The sequence below is a fragment of the Anas acuta genome, chromosome 1 (assembly GCF_963932015.1).
Source record: "Anas acuta chromosome 1, bAnaAcu1.1, whole genome shotgun sequence".
NCBI lineage: Eukaryota > Metazoa > Chordata > Aves > Anseriformes > Anatidae > Anas > Anas acuta.
Genome location: NC_088979.1, coordinates 152,321,681 through 152,344,318, shown reverse-complemented (window position 1 = coordinate 152,344,318; position 22,638 = coordinate 152,321,681). Strand labels below are relative to the sequence as shown.

Here is a 22,638-nt window from a genome sequence, read left to right as displayed (position 1 = left end):
TTATTCAAGTTCATGTTGTCTCTATATAATATTCGCTATACCTGCAGATGTGCAATGATCTGCATAGGAGTTAAACCTTGCATCACTAACACTAGAATGGACTTTGAGCAAAAAATTCCAAATTTCCATAAACTTCTCATTAACTAATTATGTAATTGAACTAGTACCACTTGTAGTCATCTTGGACAGAAAAGAACAAACAAACAAAAACCTAACTGTGAGGCAATCTGAAGTTGGTTACTCTGCCCATAATAACATAGCCTGTAATTTTTAAGCAAATGAAAATTTCCAGAGCCTCTAAAAGTGCTATGTGTGACCTCAACTCTACCCTCTGGGCTTGGCTGCAAGTGCTCAAGGCCAGGATTGCTATGGTGTAACCTGAGGCAAGAGAGCTGGTAGAGGTGTGAGAAGTCTCCCTCGGCTCAGAGGCGATGCATGCTCAGATCCCTGCCCTTGGTGCCTGGCCAAGCCATGCTGCAGTCCTGCCTGTGCCTTGCAGCAAGCTCCAGCTGGCCCAAACCCTGACCTCAGCTTCAGTTTGGAGAAGTGCAATTCTCAGATCTAGGAGAAAAACAAGTAAAACAGCAAGAGCTGTGGAAGTAAAGGAATAGAAAATTCCCCTGACAATCAATTGGAAATAGTTCCCAATAAGGCAACACTTAAAATTTTCATTTAGGGAAAAAAAAAAATCTGGCCTAGCTGCAAAATATTCTTACTGATTCTGCAGAAAATGCTCTCCAGTGCCTTGGCAGATGCATAAACAAAAACTGACAAAGGCAAAATGAATCAGAGACAGTGCAAATTAATTTCAGATCGCAAAAAAAAAAAAAAAAAAAAAAAAAAAAAAAAAAAACTACTAATAAAAGAGCCAAAGTATGTTCTCATTTATCATAGAAAAAAATTGTAGAGTACTGCAAGATGCCATGGGAGGCTTATTATCACATGCAGTTTTGATTTTTAAAAAGTCACTGCTACAAAAATTACAGCACAAGGTAACTGAATTCAAAATATGCTGACAGGTTGCTGAGTCAATTGGGGAATATAAGAAAATGAGATGACTCTACTGCATTTCTGCAGGGATCAGCTCAAGACCTGATGCAATATTTGCATCAATATTGCAGACGAAAACTTATTAAAAAGAAACCACTGTCAGTAGTATCCGTGGTTGGCAGGAACTGAAATAGTGGTGATCAAGAACAAGGCAGTCAGGAAGAGTGATCTGCATCACCTGATTTTAAAAAAGAGATGTAGGAGACTCACTTCTTGAATCAGATAGGATTCAGGTAAAGTCTTTCTTTTAATAACCTACCAAGAGACTCAGAATGACAGACAGATAGGAATGTGTTTCTTTCTGGAAGTACCTAGACTAAGCGCGTAATTTATCACGTCTACCAACTGAGCATACATCCTCAGGCAGAATGTGTTGATGGATAATGCATGATTATGAAAGAAAATTCATAGGCAGCAAGGATGATCAAGGGGATAGAAATGTTCTCCTGTGGAGAAAGTCAGAAGCTATTGGGATGGATTACTTGAGAAAAAAAAAAGAAGACATATTAGGAAAACTATAATAAAACAACCAACTACACATCAATAACAGCTCAGCAGTTCCCTTTTTGCCTGACTCGTAACAACATGAGGCTATTCAATTAAAGATAAACTTCAACTCATAATGAGGAAATTCTTTCTGCATAGTGAATAGTATACATGGAGCTCAATGCCACTAAAATCTGCTGACACTAAGGAGGTATCAGGACTTAAAAGAACATCTTCATAGAGGCATTCCTCCTTCTGCTGTCAGCCCTGCTGCCAACCCCTTGCTACAGACTCGAGATGACACATCCTACTGAGTTCACTCCACAAATATGACCAATATGGGCAATGGCAGAACTGGCAAACTCCAGGGACAGTGCTTTCTTTGTAAGCCGATAATGGCTTACAAGAACCACAGAAAGGCTGGATGTCCCAAGCAGCTAAGAAATGTGCCAAAGTAGAGTAAGTGTAAACCTGGACCCTTTGGTTGCTGCTGCTGCTGTGTAGGCTGTAGGCTTGTTGCAAGAGCAGTGGCTGGAAGGACCCCTGCGAGAGCTGGGGTCCTTTCTGTGCTCCCCAAGCACAGAAATGTCTCACTGCAGCTCTGTGTGGGACTACAGCTCCTTCTCTGTCCATGACCACTCAAATGAAGTCCTCAAGGCACAGCTCCTTGGAAGGCGTGGGCATCGTCCTCTTCCTTTCCCTGGCTCTAATTCCACATCCTGAGCATTGCAGTAATGACAACGCTGCTGTCTTCCTGGCATTACAGATCACAAGAAGTAACTAGACTTTCTCTTCCTGCTGCCCGTTTGCTTGGGATCCAACCCTCACAAACAACCCAGAGTGGGATGTGAGACTTCAAGTAGCTTATTTATATATGAAGTCTATCATTCTTTAGAGAAAAACAAAACAGGACAGATGAAATGAAAAAAACTCCACTGTAAGACAATCATGTAAGAGATTACTGAAGGAACACATTGCTCTACTCATCATTACTTCTTGTGTTACTCCATACCTTCTAGAATGAAAACACCTCCATTGCAGTATTTACTTTCATGATTCTCTTCTGGAAATTGCATGCAATAATTTTAATGTTCTCAGTGGTCAAGAATAGATACTATAAAACTATCCAAGTCTTTTCCTTATGTCTGGGAAAATGTCATTTACCCACACCACTTTCTTCTTCTACTTAACTGGAGCGGTGGTGATGAGTTAATCCCATTGGAATAAAGAATCCAATTAACATCTATTATGTGCTTAAACATTAATTGGAGTATAATAATTTAATACTCAAAGTAACACGATATTTGATTCTATAAATGTGTACTTCTGCTACCACCTAAAGTTTTTGATCCATGTTATTCAGAATATGAGAAAAGTCAATCATGGTGGTCTCCAGTCTTAAAATTCTATTGGTCCACTGGGAAACCATTGTATGTTGTTTCTTTTCCATAGTAGAAAATGGAACTACTTTATAAAAGAATTAAACTTGAAAAGAACAACTATTTCTTTTTTCTTTACTCTATTTTCTTTGTTTTTCTAATGAAAGACATTTATTACTGAATTCTCTGTTTAATTACTTGTAGAGATCCTTAAGCCACTGAAACCCCCAAAACTGTATACCAGAACTACACTGAGCACCTACAAATGAAATAAAGATCAAGATAGGGTTTGGAAGGTACACAACATCAGGTAAATTGTCCAAATCAAAAAATCAACACAGAAAAGTGCTTAATTTATTTCTTTTCCAAACTTCATCTGAGCTCGCACATTTAGTGTCAATACACTCCAAATATGTTGTGCGTTCACTGCCTCCAAAATTTCTTAATTAAAAAGAAAAGGAGCCTAAAAGTAGATATTATTCATAAACTAGATTTCTAAATAGAAAATTAAAAAAAATAATAAAAAAAAAAAAAAACTAGTGGATGGAACAGATGAACAAATCATCTGAAAACTCTGGATAATTAAATACACTTAGAAATGTAAAGAACACGAACACAAGGGTGAGAAAAGCGATTAGTATCTATATAGGTATATTTACATAGCATTTATGTTTACCTTGATAGACATACACCTGCACAGGAGGATGCACATGCACGACACACACTGACACTGAAAGCACCAGCTCCTAGCAGCATATGCTGAGATTTCTCAAATTCATACACATGTAAATAAGAATTGAGTCTACAAAGTCTTTGGTCAAAAAAGTCAACGGTTTACTCCTTCATGTACTCCTAAACCAGAAATGATCTCACTGGAAGACTATTGCACATCACAAAGTTAGCAATCCATTTAACAGTTGACCTGAGGAGGTGCAGGCCTGTGCTGTGCTGCACATAAAATTTGGCCCTAAAGGCTGTGTTGTGTTGCACATAACCCTTGGCTGCAGGACAAACTTTGCCAGCTAATCCTAACAGAGGAGCCTGTCTGTAGACAGCTTCCTCTTGGCGCAGGCTACCAGGGCCAAAGAGGAAGACCAAATTTTACAGTGAAGCAGCAGATTCTCATGTGAACATATTTATGTTTAGCAGCAGCAATAATGAAGAGATTTTATTTTACAATGCTGCACAATGAGCAGCATCAGAAGGGATGTAAGATTATCTGTCCCCTTTCCTCCTAGTGTTAACCTGAGGAAATGGTATTTTAATCAGTAACATATACCTTACTTACAGGGAGTAATATTAAACGCTAGCACCAGTGTTGCTAGCATTCCCCACAATTTGTTTGCTTGTCCATCTCTTAACTTTGCGCAGAAGATCTACACTATCTGAGTAGATCCAAGTGAAGTAAGAAAACAAAGATTTCTAGCTTGTGTAGAGACTATATACCAGATTTTTTTTGCTGGAAAAGTAGGTACAAGCTTGAGGGATGGCACGTTAGTATTTAAATATAGCCTGCAGTGATAGCCGTTTTAAGCCGTCATTTCCAGAAAACAGGACAAAGTCAAAATAAGTAACGGATTTTTGCTTAAGGATACTAAATTTCCAAAGATTTTACAGTTTTTATATAGCATATAGGTGTAATAACAAAGATCATTACCACCTAAAAGGGGAAGGACAAATGGAATCTTTTAGATGTAGAGCTTAGGAATATGGTTTAGTGGGGACTCTTTGTGTTAGGTTAGAGGTTGGACTCGATGATCTTGAGGTCTCTTCCAACCTAGAAATTCTGTGTTTCTGTGTTTCTGTGTTTGTGGGACATTGTGTGCAAAACACAGACTGCTCTTCTTCACCTCTCCACCTCAGAAACATGCAGGTGAAAACTGGATACTGAATATGTGTGTGCAAAATTTTAACTTTAGTTTATTTTTCAGAGCCAAAGCTTGCTCACAGTAGTCTCTTCTGTCACCCCATAATGATAAGAGGAGTGTCCAGACTGTTTGTCATCTTCACAGGAAAATAATGCATTCACTTCAAGCTTTCATGCTGAATGCTGATGCATTAAGAAAGTCAGTAAACTTCATCTTTCCTGGAGGGAAACTGGGTTTGAAATTACGAATAGCAATTTGTTTAAGTTTCCTCCAGTTGCTGCAGTCATTGGCTGGAAATATTAAAGTATGTGAGATTCTCTATGACTTAGCTGTTTAGGGAAAAAAAAATGTTATTACTCTGTGTAGTTTAATATTTAATAAAAATACTTGTTTTGCAGGCCTGCTTTCCTGAGAGATTATTGAAAAAATCAATTCAAGGTCTAGACACTAAAAAAACTGTTATTTGCCTCAGACCTTACAGATCACAACATGTGGAAGAAAAATACCCTAACAAGAGATCATTTTCTGTTTCATACAACAGCTTAACACTTTACCTGGCATATTTCAGTGAAGGGAAGAAATCAGTAGAACCACAAAGATGAGACCAAAGTCCATACTGCATTTTTAAGACCTCAAAGTTTGCTATGCTTTTAAACATTGCACTTTGTTTCTTATTTCACATTTTTCCATTACAAAAATTATAAACAAAAGCACAAAGCAACATACACAGGTGTCAGCTGGGCATAATCTGCTGTTTTATGAGAGATTACCAATCTTCTTTCTACGCACACTGACAAAAATAAACTTAATATCATGGGAAACAGTAACATGAAGCATGAATATGAGCTCATCCAGTGTCACAGACACGGTTCACACAGCGGCTTCTCGTGTACACCCAGCCTTTTCACTGGCAGGGCAGCACAATAAATTGAAAAGTCCTTGAATAAGCCTAAGCATTGCTCTGCAACAGAACATCAGAGCGTTATCCACATTACTCTCATACTAAATCCAAAACACACCACCATACCAGCTACTAGGAAGGAAATTACCTCTATCCCAGCCAAAACCAGGACAGTGCTAATTTACAGCCCAGACTCTCCACTGTAACTCTAGCTCAGGCACCGTCTTCTGCCTTGATGCTGATCCAAGAATCAGCGCTGGAATCTGTAGTACTCAGCTTTTACTCTCCACTGCAGTCATCAGACAGGAGGGCAAACTTCTTTGTGTGCTACTCAGGCTGCCCATGAAGTCACTGGAAGTGGCTCACAAACTAGATTTGTACTATGAGCCAGTACTGGAAGAGGCCAGGTTTGATGAATTCAATTAAAATACTTTAATTTTGAAACAACCTGAGAAGAAAAATCTGAAAGAAGAAGTAATACCCTAATTCCACATTGCACTTACTGCAAAAACGTCATTGTTGGTAGTACACATTTACCTCATACAAAACTGTAGGGTTCCCATGAAGGAGAGGCCCATAGCAAATGTAGGAATGGCCAACTACCCAGCCTAAATCAGAAGCTGCCCACCACACCTAAAATGAAATAAAAAAAATAAGAATATTGTTGTGTGCGCTTTTTTTAAGACAAGTTCAAAAAGAAATTATACAACATTTAAACAGAATTACCTCACCAGGTTTGAGTCCATATACAGCTGACATTGTCCAGTTCAGCATTACTGCATAGCCACCTGTCGGTCTGATAACACCCTAAATAAGAAAATTTAAACATTTAAGACCATTTAAAGCATGCAATAATATGCCTGTCTTCAATTAAATTTTGAATTTTTAGCAGTAACAGACTTAAAGTTATCCATTTCCAATACTCCTCATTTAATAAAAGGATCCTTTCTTACAAGTATATGCTTCTGCTAATGTTCCAACTGAAGTAATGTTGGGGAGAAAAAAAAAAAAAAAAAAGAAAAACCCAAGTCCTATGACAACAGTTTCCAGAAGACAACTAACAAAGACTGAAGTTGTCTCATTCAAATCAGATACAAATTTTAAGTCAACTTATGCTGACAAAAATATAAGAGAATAAATCCTTAATTCATTTTATCCATCTAAATGTTAGTCATATTTTACACTTATTGTCTAGGCTCCCTGAATCCCAGTATCAATAGAGAAAAAGGGGCACCTGTGGAATAGCCGATGCCTAAAATAACTGGGGTGAATTACTCTCTCTTTCTGCATGCATTATTTCAGACCTTGTCCAAGAACCTGGGCACCACTGAGACACGGTAGCTCATTAAAATGGAGATTGCCACAACAGAGAATGGTTAACTAATGCTTTGTGAATTTCAGAAAGCTGTTTGCCTTCGTTAGTCTCAGTCTCTAACTCAGTCTCCACTCTGAGATTAACAGAAGTTTTGTTATGGAGATATCACAACTGAACAATTTTACTTGCATGAACACTTAAATCTAAGTCATACCAGTGTGATACTGGCTCCGAATTTGTGATAGTGAGATCACTGCTGGTAAACTACATTCAGATCGAACTACTCTTCATAAAAGAATTGTAAGAACCAAGCAAACACAAAGAGTTTGCTTTTAAAATAAGATCTTTTAAAAACAGATCCTTAAGACTAATTGACACAAACATTTCCAAAGAATGCCCTATGTTGATTTACAGCCTTACTCAATCTTAACTTTCATTTTCATGGGATTTATAGTCTCAGAACTGTTCAGCAACACAAGTCTTTAGAAGATGCCTAGTTCCATTTAATCTGTAATGTCATTCATTACATCTCATCTATGAGAAGATTAGCTAATATGTAAATAATGAATAAGCAAAGTCTATTCAGCAATAAATGCTATTGTAGAAGTGATATATTAACTAATCTTGCCATTAAAGGACTACCCTATGCTCATCTCAAAATAGTTAAAGTACAGAAGATATTCATGGATGGAAGACATTCTACTATCCTCACAAGCTTTTATTGTATGAATATTTTGGGTTAAATGAAGTATATTTTTGTACTACTATTTAAATAAACAAACACAATTTACTCCAGGACTTTGAAGTAGAAAAATATGAATAAATGAGTTTAAAGCATTTCTAGCAATGCTAATCATTTATAGCAGTGAGCTCCAGTAAACATTTTCAACCTTTTTAATTAAATATTTTCCTCAAGTGGAACTGCAAATAGGTTACAAACAGTTAGACTACAGGTAGTCCTTTACCTTGGGCAAGCCTGTTGTTCCAGAAGTATACAGAATATAAAGCGGATGGTCTGAAGGAACAGAGACACACTTAAAATGTTGTGCTTTTGAAAGCTCTTCTTCCCAGTCGAGATCGCGGCCTGGGGCAAGAGGAACATGTCCCTGCCCATCAAACAAAACAAAAAAAAAGTTCAAAGAAAAATGGTTGGAATAAAATGTAAATAGGTCAAAAAAACATACTATTCAATTTTCTGTACAGTAGCAGTAGTTCTATTTACTATGTAAATATTATGCATTTAAGTTTTCCCCATAAAATACAAAACCAAACTAAAACAGATACATTTAAAAAAAAATTACTTGTAGAACAGAGAAGACATATGAACTAAATATATATCTGAAAGTTAACAATAAGGCACTGCAACTGTACACTCACCAAGTTAGGTCGCCTGTAAATGAGAACTTTCTCAGGTTTGTTCTGTACCCTTGCAAGTGCTCCTTCTAGGAGTGATATATATTCCACTTTCCTTTTCGGTTCAACTCCAAAACTTGCTGTTACAATAAGTTTGGGCTAAAATGAAGAAGTTAGACTGTTGATATATACATTTGCAATGTATTTTTATAAAGTATATGTAACCTAATAACATGTTTTCCATGCAATTACTTGGTTAATGAAGCTCAGTATAGAAAATCTATCTTCATATAATTAGAACCAGGGGTTAGATCAGTTTCTAAGGAAACAAAGCCTTTGTGATCTTGCTGTCCATGCATCTGTTTTTTGTTCTGCAGCACTCTAGTAACTCTGACACTCTTCAGCATTTTCAAACAAATTTGAGCAACAACATTAAGTACTTGTAAATTGTACAAAATTTACTGATCAGACAGAAAACCCCATCTCCATGTAGCCCTCCACTAAGGAAAAGCTCTACAACGATGTCAACAATCATCTGTCCTAGTCAGCCTGCTTCCTAATTATGTTTGAACACAACTCGCTATAGCACTTTGGTGGCTCTTTCTCAGCCTGCAATTAAATGACACGGGAGGGTAAGAGGGGGAAAGAGGAAAAAGAAAAAAAGCAAGAGATGACAAGAAACTAGAAATACCAGAAAAGAATAAGCTAAAATTGTAAAGCACATGAGGGAATTTAAGCTAGAGTCTTTCAAGTGATGGTTGCAGGATTCAGGATGCAAATCCTGTTAAAATCAAATTTCTGTAGTTCTGCTTTGTTGGTTTTTTGTTTGTTTTGTTGCATTTTTGTTTGTTTGCTTGCTTTTTTGTTGATGTTTTTGTTTGTTTGTTTTTTAGAATAATTTCTATTTCCCAATGTGGATATAGAAGATTTCCAGATTTTTCATTACATTTTTTCATTAAATCAATCTCAGTAAGATGCTGATCCAAGATTTCCTATGGCAAAAAAGTCACTTCACTGCATACAAATGATTTTGATTTATATCCCAAGATCAGTAATTGTATTTCTTGTATTTCAGGAAAGGGTAGCACCAAAGAAACTATATATTAGAACACATTTTAATTACAGAAGAATGAGCCTTCAATCTCCTTGCTTTCCTCACTCGTATCCAGCTAGTTTAGTAAACGTATGCATCAGCATATATCTCATTAGGTAGGCACAAACCACAATGCCACAGTTAAGATTTCACTAAGCTTTGCAAAGAAAGTAGAGATTGTTTTTTACAATTTATTCTTAAAATTATTTCAAAGAATAACAAAATGTTTCCTGTATAGATCTGCCATTCAGGGAAGTTTGATAATTAGCTTGTACTCAAAATAAAGGTTTCTGATGAGCTTTAAAATTTCAGCATTTGTCATCTTTCCCTTTTGGGATGCAGCGATTTTGATAAAAGATGATACAATACAGTTAAATTGAAAATTCATCAGGAGGCTACCCTGGAATTAGATATAATTAATATGTTATTAACATGTTTGTATTCAATTGTTACAATGAATGACTGTTGCCAGTTTCAGTTTTACAGTCATATGTAAAATGTGTCCCCTCTGCTCATAAACTACTTTGTAAGCAGCAAGGAAATATAAATATAGCCAGTACTACATTGGCTAAGGTGATGTATTTCCCAAGTGAGGGTTATTGCTTGTAAGCATCATGAATCACTCTGTGCAAATCAAAGGTTCAAAACTAGTTGTTTCTAGTGTTTTACCTCTCTGTCTACTGATATTATTTCCCCTGCACCTCCACTCCCATATTGCTTTTATACACCCGTTTCCCACCTCTTCCATGGCTCCATGTAGTCCTGCATGATAGATTACATAGAAATACAACTAGTATGATGGAAAAGCAGAGAAGTTCTGAGGTTTGCTGGAGAAGGAATGCCAGAGATAGTGAGCTGTAGAAAAAAAAAATATGAAGAAGTAGAAGTGAGATAAAGCAAGGTCCATTAGTACTAGACCAACATTTTTATTCTACTGTAAAGGCTCCTTCTACAAATTCTTCCATAGTGTCTAGCAGCATGCAAGGCAAGGTTTAGAAGAAGCAACTAATGCTTTTAGTGGGCCAACTCAGAAAGCTGCAAAAAGCTCAAACTGAACACAGGCAAGCTTTAGGTATAAAATGTCAGTACCATCATTAAGACATTTATGGAGAGATCCTGCACTCAAGCACTCAACCAACATACAAAGCTCTTTCCATTTCTTGCCCCAGCCACACAACTGATCACAAGCCTGTCCTCAAATTTCTTGCACTTTCATTGCATTGGTACTGCTCTGACTATGTAGTTACATGAGCCATGCACATTTATTTCCGTCAGGTATTATACATTGCTGTACACAGAGACCAGAATCATACCATACAAAAAAACAAAGAGCAAGATACTGTCTTCTAATCTATAATGCATTTCTAATAATATATTACAAAAAAAAAAAAAATAAAAAAACAGTGCTTCAAGTCAAGACAGGACTGCAAATATTGTAAGGCAATTAAGTTTTAGCAGCTGAGCCTTCAGTCTTAATCATGGAATCATCTAGGCTGGAAAAGACCTTCAAGACCACCAAGAAAAGACCTTCAAGACCACCAAGTCCAACCTGACCATCAACCTGACCTACTGAGTCCCATCACTAAACCATGTCCCTTAATGCCACGCCCACATGTCTCTTAAATACCTTCAGGGACTGGGACTCCACCACTTTCCTGGGCAGCCCATTGCAACACATAACCACCCTCTCCATGAGAAAATTCTTCCTAATATCCGATCTAAATCTCCCCTAACTCCACTTGAGGCCCTTTCCTTGCATCCTACCACTTGCCATCTGTGAAAAGAGATCGACACCCTCCTCACTGCAACCTTCCTTCAGGCAGTTGTAGCAATGGGGTCATTGCTACATGACCCCTCTGCCTCCTCTTCTCCAAACTCAACAACCGCAGTTCCCTCAGCTGCTCCTCATAAGCCTTGTTTTCTAGTCCCTTCACCAGCTTCATTGCTCTTCTCTACACACACTCCAGCACCTCAATGTCCTTCTTGTAGTGAGGGGCCCAGAACTGAACACAGTACTTAAGGCACGGTGCCACCAGTGCCAAATGCGAAGGAAAAAATCTCTTCCCCAGTCCTGCTGGCCACACTATTTCTGATGCAGGCCAAGATACCATTGACCTTCATGGCCACCTGGGCCAAATGATGGCTCACATTCAGCTGGCTGTCAACCAGCACTCCCAGGTCCTTTTCTGCCAGGCAACTTCCCAGCCACTCTGCCCCCAGCCTATACCACTGCTTGGGGTTGTTATGACCCAAATGCGGGACCCAGCACTTAGCCTTGTTGAGTATCTTGTGACTGGACTCAGCCCACCAGTTCAGACTATCCAGATCCCTCTGCAGAGCCTTCCTACACTCAAGCAGATCAACACTCCTGCCTAACTTGGTGTCACCTACAACCTACAAAAGTTGCACTCAATTCCCTCATCCTCATTGATAAAAATGTTAAACAAAACTGGCCCCAATACTGAGCCCTGGGAATGCTACTGGTGACCAGCCACCATCTGGACAGAACTCCATTCACTGTGACTCCCCAGACAATTCTTCACCCAGCAAACTGTACACCTGAGCTGCATTTCTCGGGGAGAATACTATGAAAAATGGCATCAAATGCCTCACTAAAATCAAGGTAAACAACATCCATAGCCCTTCCCGCCTTTCCCTCATCTACTAGGTAGATCATCTTATCTTAGAAGGAGACCAAGTTAGTCAGGCAGGACCTGCCCTTCATAAACCCATACTGGCTGCTTCTAATCACTCCGTGGTCCCGTATGTGCCGCATTATGACGAGAAGTAGGTGTAACCATTTATAGTCACATCTGTGCACAGGAAATATGTCTTGCTCAGAATAAACTATTGCAAAATATTAACTTATTTTTTCAAGGATGCCTTATTAAAATCCCTGACTGTGTCAATAGTAAATAAGCGAGGAATACATTGAGGCCAGTATTTCTGACCTCAATGGAAGATCATAAAAGATAGTTTTGAATAACTTGGGTGTCTCTTATATTTTGCATTTCAAAGAACTGTTGTGCAAATCGTAATTCTGCTTTAGCCTGAAGAGCTTTCAAAAATCGTGTCTGAAAAAAAACATTACTCATATTTATTTTGCAGAGTTTGGACTTAAAGTCTAAAAAGACCTCTAGAATTGCTATATAATTATTGTGATTCCAATAAAAAAAAAAAATCTGTCAAAGGCATAGCAACTGCCTTATTTAATAAACACAGAAGCAACTGTTCTTAAAACATCCTTCTCTGCTTTCCTAGTTTATTAAGATAAAGTGCTTAAACAAATGTCATGTTAATTTCTCAAAATATAATTAATGTTTTTCAAAAGTATCTACTGTTTTGATATTGAACACTACATATTCTCAAATTCAGATGAAATAAAAGATTTGAAGAAATGCCTCTTCTCATACACTGTATCACTTCATCACAATTCACCATAGAAAGTCTATAACACTGCCAATACCTGGCAAGAGTAGAAATTAATCCTATTAAAATTCAAGTTAAATTAAGGCAAGTTGTTAAAGTATATGTAGTTTTTTATAGTCACTAGAAAGTATCTGTTATTTAGGTCTTCTGGCAAAACTTGAAGTTCGACCTTTCTTCTGAAAAAGCACCTCGAAGCCAGCTTTCTATTCCATGTCTTTAACTCTTTCTAGTTATTTTTTCCAAAATTAGGCCCTGTACTGCAGTACCTAATTCATACAAAAGCCTAATACAAATACTTGGGGGGGGAGGAGGAGGGGGCTGAGACTGCTTCAATTAATATCTGAGTTCAGGAAAACACTTTCTATCACAGCTACTTATACTCATATCTTGAAGATAATCTAGTAGCATGCAATTCACTTATCAAGGAAGTTTTACAATACTGCATAAGAGGGGAAAGGCTTGAAATTTAGTGTGCCTCTCCTCTTTTCTTACACTTTCATTATATATCATATGGATCAAAAAATAAAACTAAATATTTAGCTCTGCCTTTTAAAGGAAAAAAGGCAACATAAATTAAGATTTAATCCATGGCCTGCAGGTAGTAATTCTATAGCTAGCCATTAAAATGATGTGCTACATGACCTTGAGTAAATAGTTTAAACTTTCTCTGTTTTCCTTTTAATGCATGACGCAAAGACTATTACAGTGCTGTCTCTTTTTGTCCCTCTGAGAAGATCTACTGGGATTAAGTAGTTAACAATTGCAAAATACTCTAAAAGTAAACATGTTAGATGATTCATATTGAAACAACTTTCATTTTCAACTTTCACGTTTATTTTTTCTTATCAAAATCTAATCTATTACTTTTCCCTAATCAAAAGCTTCTATGAGTAAAAATTAATTTTTACAGCTTTTGAAAAAGTCAGGGAACGGGAAAAAAGACATGGAAAAACTCAACCTGCCTTTAGTCTCCTTCCAGCTATTTTTCATAAATAAACAAAGCCCTTCAGCTGTTCTATTAACTTCTGCTTTGTTAGAACGCCAAACAGGGGTGGCAGGAAAGGGGAAATGCATTCAACTTTTTAAAAGAAGTGCTTTCAATTTACAGATATTCATAAATTCAAACTTTAGGGATCTGAAGAGCACTTCTGCAGACAAAAATCTCAGTAAAAGTTCCACAAATCCTGCAGACTTTACCCTGTATAACATTTCTTCTAACCTAAGGCTTCTAAGTCTAGCCAACATGATTCAGTGATTATGGCTACTGCAGAGGGTCTGAATGATCCAAGCAACTGATCAAGATGTCAGAGAGTTTTGTTCATTGATAGAAAACAAGAACAGAAACTTCCAGTATAAACACTGTATACATATACATACACAAGGTTTTAATATACTAATAAAAGCTACTGAGCTGGCTATTTAAGTATTATATGCATTTTCACTTAAAAAGACTTACATATTGTTTCATAAACATGTTTAACTTGCACCTAACTCAGAAGCCTTTAAAGCATTCACATCTATTACTTGTGTTCTCTACAGAGCCATTAACTTAAGGCAATTAGCTCACTGGTTGTGCTGATTCTTGTACAAATTAGATGAAGTGGATATAGCTGAAAAACTTTCTACTTAATATGTAAAAACATCAGGTAAACCAATGAAGACACTTGAGAAAAATGCTGGGTGAGACGCCAAAATTTTAAGGTGATGCTTAGTAGAGACTGACTGACAAAAAAAGAAGAAAGTCTAAACAGACAACAGTATGTTAAATAATCATTACTTTTTTTTAAAGAAATAAAAAACTGTATTTCAATGGCTGCTATACAAATACAACCCATAGCACACAAGTAGTAAGTTCACATTTCAATTTAGGTGTTACAAGCAGACTGAGACCATGTGCCACACAAAAGGAAATGTTGTTATCCTTTCAGGGGAAAAAAAATGTTTTTGACATTGGTTTACACAAATAACTAATGCAATGGCATTTGTTGCTCTAAATATTTATTACCTTTGCATGATCAATGCGAACAGCAAGTTCTTTAGAGGCAAATCCACCAAAAATCAGGCTATGGATGGCTCCTATTCTTGCACAAGCCAGCATACAGTATACTGTCTGTGGAATCATGGGCATGTAGATGACAACACGATCTCCTTTCTTCACACCATGCCTGACCATGACATCAGCTAACTTGGACACCTGTACTGACAAAACATTTACAACATATTAAAAATTTATCCAAATCTGATGTTGCCCCATGAAAAATAACCTTCACATAATCAGTAGACGCAGGATGTTATGAAAACAAGCCAGTAAGATAAAGAAAGTTGATGAACAATACAATCAAGGTTCAATAAATTTTGGAGAATTTATATTTTTTGAAACACTGTAATACACCTTTTTATATAAAATGAATGTGGATTGATGCATATTATTATAATATTATAGCAAAAATCAATAGCAAAGTTTTGCAAATTTTAAATGCCGCTCTAACCATGCATTCTTTTATCCAGCTCACTTACATTTCTCAAATTTACTTTTTTTTTTTTTTAAATATACATAAGCAGGGCATTGCATAACAAAACTTCTGTACTACCTACATTTGAAACACAAATCAATGTGAACTAAGCTCTCCAATTTTCTCCAGTGCAGTGCTGTAAACTTCTCAGAACTTAAGAAATCTTACACCCTGAGCCAAATGCAGGTACAAATTCAAAAAAAAACACAATTAGATTTAAGAAAACACTTCTCCTCTCGTTTTCAAATTTCTTGTATGTAAAAGCCTGAAGATAGACTGTGTATGGGAAAAAAAGAACTGGCAAACAAATCTGGAAGCTCAGAAGCAATGTCAGGCACCCATATCACTGTGAGGTAAATATTCACTACCTCAAGAGTGTATAGTCAATACTACTTTTGTGATAATGTACTATTTCATTAGCACACCAGGACGGTGCCTAGTAAGTTCTTTTAGAAAGTGAACTGAGAAGCCTGTGACAAGTGCTGTGCACTTGTAGCAGCATGGAATATGGCATCTTCTGAAGGAAAATCAAATTACCAATTCCCCAAGAGTAAACAAATTAACTTACCTGTCAGAGGTTTCTGGAGTTCAAGAGGCTGACAGTTGGGCGACACTCAGATAATATCTAAACCTGTCAACCTCATTTAATTTTTTTAATAAACATCACAGTTTAGAGAGGTAACCTGCTTTGGGAAGCCTGCTTAAGCAGGGAAGTTGGACAAGATGACCTCCAGAGGTCCCTTCCAACCTCAGGCACTCTCTGATTCTGTGAGTGTAAGTAGAAGAGGTACAACTTAATTGCGTACATAACACTGGTCAATAGGTTAATGGGAAAAGCTGCAGACTAGGTGGACACAAGGTAGACTAAAAAGCTATTACAAAACAGGACAGAAGTAGAAACATCCCAGGATGTCACAAGCTGGAGATTTCCACAAGCATGGTTACAGTCCAATCAGAAGTAACAAGAGCTGGTGTTTTGCTTGAATGGTCCTACACTAATGACAAGACTAAAATGTTCAATTCTCTTAGAAGTTCTTGGGACGGCTAAATACACATATAAATCTAAGTTCAGAGCAAAGGATTTGCTCTGTTTTGCAGGGGAATTCTTCTTATCCACACTAGTAAAACACTTTTCTTTGACAGGTCGCCATTCACTAGAAAATACCACGGTAATAGAAATTTTGAGATTCTGATTTCTTTCGCTATCAATGCTATGTGAATCTACTCATATATGAGTATGTCACACCTTACCTACACGCTGTTATTCCTTATTTATTCACTTTATCACATAGGTTAGGTTTTCAGTAAAGTTGAGTCTTGTGAAAGACTTCCTTTTGGTTCCTATCAGACTAAGAAAGGAAAGGGGAGACAAACTCCTGAGAGCAGCAGGGGGATGTTGCCTGTAGAATGGAAACTAACCACTTCCAAGCCTCCGAAGCAAAAAGAGATGTTTGCAGTGACCTAGCAAACAATGCAAGCAATGGGAAAGCCTATGCCACTCTTGTGTAAATAGGAATGGAGGAAAGGACCTTATTTTTCAAGGATGCACTTAGCGGTGTAGATCAGCTATGAAATGTTTTGCTCCCATTTATATTGTTTATCAAATTTGCATTTTCTCTATTCAAAGAATTACTTTATCCCAGTTTAATATTTCAAATCCTAATGGCAATGTTACTTTCATTAATTTGCAGGCATTTAGGTGCTTTCTGCTATCGCACTCAAGAAAATGTGGGGCAATAGCATCCAGTCCTGGAACACAGCCCATGCATGCACTGCAGAGTGGCATGGCATTACTTCACTGCTTCTCTCTTCAGTGGGACCACACATCCAGGCTTTCTGCAACATGAGGCAGTAACACCCCAGAGCTCCAGACAGACCTGAGCTGTGTTTGCATTAACTACACAGCTCATCCACAATCAAACCATGTACTACACCTCCACCTGAGGATTTAAGAAAATGGAAACACAGGAGCCCCAGGCATGGCTTGCATGAGAAGGTAAGAACAGTTTCCCTCTTTCATAAACACTGCATAAATCCCTGCTGTTATTTTCAGCCACAAGACAAAGAATATGTTTATAAGGCAAAGTCATCAGCATACCAAGCTGCAAACATACATAAAGTAATGTATGCAACTCATTCATAACAGACCTCTCACATTAAATGTTACTGATTACCAGAAGAAAATATCTTTTAATTTTAGACCTATTATTACCTATCAATGTGCTATCAAGTACAAACACAAATCAACATGGCTTGGACATCTATACAACTACAATTTATAGCCATACCACCAGCATTTAGTCATTTCTAGGTAAGATCAGTGAACATAACTGTAAGTATGCACAACAACTCTGCTTACAAAGGTAAATTCCTTTTGTGTACTTCCCACTGTGAAAATAATAAAATCTGAAAACTCATTTTAACAGAGAGAAAATATCAACTGATCTCAAAGAATTTAAAAACCTAATCTTCATATTTGCTGCTTGTGAGACTCTCAAGCAGCACGTAGACAAAAAGGCCAGAGAAAACAAAAATAATATTTAATGAGTAAATCTATATCCTATATAAGTAATAGTAAGAATAGTAAGCAATAAATAATAAACACAATGGACAACACGTTCATTTTTATTTTTATAATTATTACTGATGCTGAAAAAAGGTAATGTTTGCCTGTGGATGAAAAAGGCATCATTTAAAGATCATGATTAGTAATTTTGTAATAGAAGACTCCCAGTGCCTGTATATGAGCTACACAACTTTGGTACTTGGCTGTACGAGGGAGACAGTGAAGAGAACTGCATATACGGAAGTAAGTTTTCTTGAAATCTACCATGCATAAATTTTATTTAAAGCAGAATATACGTAGCATGTTGCAGGCAGAAACCACATCTTCCAGACAAGCTCACTAGTTACTTGTTTGTACTTAACCTTCCCACTCTGCAGAATTCAATGTCACCAGAGGCATTAACCCAATACAATATGTGGGTAGCTACAATTTTCCTTTTTTCTTTTCCTTCACCCTTCTGACAGCCAGTGAGCATTTGCTCTACAGAATAAAACACTGTCTCCATCTGCAACTTTTTGGAAGATTGTGGAACATCATAAAGCAGGTTTACATTGCCCTTAAGATTGATGTGGAAACCCTGAAACATTCAAGCAATTATTCTTCCCAAAAGGGAGGAAAAAATAGTGTGAGTAGTGACATTTCATTAAACTGTTAAAAGCCATGAAACCTTACAGTTTGTTAGTGTGTTGTCATTTATGGTTTACATTAAGACAGCATACTTTATCACTCAAGATTTTACAGTTGCTATTTTCCTACGAGCATGCTATTTCTCTGCTCTTCTTCAAAGTTTAAGACTGCTCTATTGCCTTAATATGTTTGACACTTCAGTAATAAAATGACTTGAGACAAAGTGATATAACAGGAGGCTGAAGTAGGTTTTCAGATTTGAAGATCTGGACTTAAATTACACTTATGTCAAATGCAAGCCTTAGTGAGCAGTTTTGTTTTTACCCTGCCACCAAATAAACACTGTATCTGTATTAACAGTTCAGGTTTGGAGAAGTAGTGCAGTTCTGAAGTAAATCAGCCAGCTGTCCCCAGTGGTTTAAAATACAGTTCAGTTTTGGTCCATGCCACAAGAATTCTGTTTAGAAAATACTAAAGCAGAAATTCCACTCCAAATGCTCAAAAATTAAATTCCAAACCTGACTGTGCTGAACAGTGTGGGTCTCACCAGTGTCAAGTCTTTGACACAAATCCTCTTTGGATTGAGGGAAAGCTGGGTGCTGTGGTACAGATACAGGGTACTGGGCACAGATACAGGCCCATCTTCCTTCCTGGTCTGGGAGACCAGCTGTGGAGCGTGCGCCTGCTAGAAGGGCCTGGGATGAGATGGGGATTCTCTAAGGGTCACCAGCATGGCATGGATTTCACATTTGATCAGAAGCAATGCCACAGCATCCACTCTGCAGAAGAGATGAGTTCCAGACACACATTTGCCACGGAAGAAATTTCAACTAGTTTTAAGTGATAGACAATAGCATTCTGCAAAAATCCTACAGCACCTATTCCCCTTACATGCTTATTTGAACAACGTCCATTCAGTGTGGGGAGAGTAATCAAGCAGCAGTGAGACAGATCAAAGAAAAGCATGGCATTTCCTAAAGGCATCCACAAGTCAAGGAAGCAGAGATCTGTGGAACAGCTATGTTCTGACAGTTATGAAGTGAATTATGGGGCATTTGTTTCAAAGGATCAAACGAAACCTATTGCAAAGTAAAACCTGCAAACCCCATATAGTGGAAATGTCGGGAGCCTCAGCAATTAATTCAGTACGACTTTGCTTCACTCTGCCAATGCTGCACCAAATTCTACATTACTGCAGGTATCACTGATGTTGACATGCTGCAGTGTAACACCTAAGTCAAGGGAGTAGTATAACACTTATGTCAAGGTAGATCAAGTTCCTGCCACTTCAGATTTCTAAGGTGACTTGGAAGTCTTTTCTGTGGAACATGAAAAACCCAAGGCAACACTCTTTGTAAATTCTTGATTAGTCTCATCCTTTCCAGAATACTACTATTGATATTTTTGAAGAGCTACTCTTGTACATCATAGTTAAATCTTTCTAGACATTTGTTGAAGAATGAATTTTGAAATTTAAATAGGATAATGAAAAACAGCATTGAACAAAAAGTCTAATACATAGTTCTAGCAAGGTAATTTTGCTTTACTAGACAAAGACAATAAACAGTTTGATTGTCAGTCTCTGTAGGATTTTCTGTCTGTATTCTGGTTTTGATTTTATAGCACTTCTAAGAATGAAAATCTTGAAATGAAAGTCATTATTTCTGGCTAAGAAGCAACTGTCCATTTTACAAGGCAGAAGGCAAAGAAAGAAGATGGAGTAAAGCACGTAGAATGAGAAAGACTACTAGAAGCAAAACAACCTGGGTGATTCTTCAGTCGTATATATACAGGAGATAAATGCAGTGCAAGACAGACAGACAAACACATAAATACAACCTGACAATTCCTAATACAGCTATTTCAGAAGGAGATGCCTTTAGGGTGGGTAATTACAGAAATAAAAAAAAAAAAAAAACCATCCTAACAAAGAAATTACATCACAATCCAGTGCTGATAACCCTGAAGCCCTTCTCTCTCATTCATATTTTTGTAAAATTCAGTGCTGTCAGAGACTCAGCTTGGGGGGAAGGAGGTCTGGATTTTAGTAATCCTGTCAGGTTTTTGCACTTAGAAATTATTTATTACAGCATTGAATCTAGCACATTAACTGTGCATCATTTCTGAAATAATGACCAAGAGAAATCATATTGTTTTCATGTACAATATCTGTCAAGTGTCAACAACTGTAAATAATATGTCATTCAAATTCTTGAGATTTTTTTTAATATTATTATTATTATTTTTTAGCAAGGGAGGCTGCCTACAAAAATAACACAGTAATGTAAACACAGAGGTATTTTCACCCACCTAACAACCTTCCTCTTAACCTGAAAACGGTCGTACTTTCCAACATTTTCCAAACAGAAAGATTTTTTTAAATGAACAGAAGCCATTGTTTTCTCTCTCTCTCTTTTTTTTTTTTTTTCCCCCCTGGGTATATGTATTTTTCCCTAACATTATAGAGATTCAGTAACATTTCTAAAAGAATTCATGTCTCCCTTATCTTTTTCTGGCATCTCACTACTGGAATTAGAGACTATCTCAAGGTATTCACAAAGCGTACAGCTACATCCCCATTTCACTGTAAGCAGTTCAATTATGTAATCCACATTTAAAAGCCTGTAAGAGGCATCAGTAAAATAAATCCAATAGGTACGTTCTGGAAGACTGTCATGTCATCAGTTTCGTCAGTGCCCTACTCTCCACATTTGCAGCATTCCATCTGTAACACCATATAATTAATACAACGCAATCATATGCACTATGTTAAAAATTCACTTTAAGAGTCACAAGGCTTTCCAAATATAGTTGCACAGAGTATCAGCACAGACAGATCTTGTCAGTATTTGTATCAATAAATTGCTGAAGTTGTCCTGCAATCCCACTCCAATTCTGAAAAAAAAATAAATAAAAAAAAAAATTGTTCCTCACAGGTTGGACACTAAACATCCACAAGCTTCCAACATTTCTCTCAATTATTTACAGTTTAGCAGTGCTTAACCTTAAAATTGCAACATTGTTGTAGCTCTTAGATCTGAACAGCAGTGCAATGAGTAAAAAGGATAGAGGTAATCTGAAAGCAACAGGCTTCCCGAGGACATAGCTCAAGCTATCCCACCCTCCCTAAGGAGTTGTATTATCCCCAACCAAGCACCTAGGTCATTTTTTTCATCCTTACCATGTGTTTGATCCTTGGACAAATGATCCAACCTGCTACATAATTCTGCATCTTCCCATCCTGCGACCCACAGTTATTCCACATAACTTTTAGTTAGTCCACCTATCAAATCCTCTTTTACTACCAAAAGCCAGAAAGAAATGCATCGCCTCAAACCCTGATCTCTTGTAGAGACGTTTTGAACAGGCAGCCTCTCTGAGAAGACATTCTCAGTGAAATAACAGCTTATTGGCCTGGCAGGCTACAAACATTCATCGGATGGGTATAGTTCAAACTGCAGTCCGCACTTGGATTCCCATTGAAGGCTATTTTAAACTGGGAAAGGAACTCCAGAAAGGAAGCAAAAGGTTTCTTTTGTCTCTGGGGTATTACTAAGCCTATTTGTTAACTTTGTTCATACGTCTGGTCTACACTCATACCAGTCGGTAATGAAGCATGCAAATCAGTGAAAGTCTATTTCAAAACTCCAGCATACAGTACTTTTGGCTTACATTGAGCAGACCGAGAAGACAGCGACAAGTAATGGCAGCGGGATGTGAGCCAAACACCGTAAGGCATGCTTCATGGTGGTTTAGTAGGCCTTTTCCCAACATTTTTCTGGTCTTTACGAGATCTGTGACACAAAACACACCCGCCCATGTGTCTGCAATTTTCAGCCAACATCTCTGTGGGTTTGTTTGTTACCTGGTGTTCAACAGTTACCAGATGAACCAAGTTAAATTTATTTCACAAGAGTGGACTAGAAAGGTGCAAATGGGAAGTTATTCATCCCAAACCCTGCCTTTCACAATCATATGCCTTTTTGATTAAGGAGAATAACAAACTGTACAGAATTCAAACACAATATTAAGATAGGACTCAGCTACCACCAGGATTA

At 37.3% G+C, this 22,638-nt stretch overlaps 1 protein-coding gene across 3 annotated transcripts in view; it reads right to left on the bottom strand.

Annotated features, from left to right (window-relative positions):
* Window positions 1-22,638, bottom strand: part of ACSS3 (acyl-CoA synthetase short chain family member 3) — a 65,579-nt gene that overhangs the window by 34,765 nt on the left and 8,176 nt on the right. For 2 of the 3 annotated variants that reach the window (XM_068667449.1, XM_068667441.1), the window contains exons 3-7: window positions 14,880-15,068; window positions 8,377-8,511; window positions 7,965-8,105; window positions 6,411-6,491; window positions 6,222-6,317 (exon numbers count right to left, since the gene is read on the bottom strand). In XM_068667449.1, the coding sequence (XP_068523550.1) occupies window positions 6,222-6,317; window positions 6,411-6,491; window positions 7,965-8,105; window positions 8,377-8,511; window positions 14,880-15,068 (642 nt within the window). Of the gene's footprint in view, window positions 1-6,221; window positions 6,318-6,410; window positions 6,492-7,964; window positions 8,106-8,376; window positions 8,512-10,184; window positions 10,284-14,879; window positions 15,069-22,638 lie in introns of those variants that run through there. The other variant, XM_068667459.1, reaches the window with a different exon arrangement.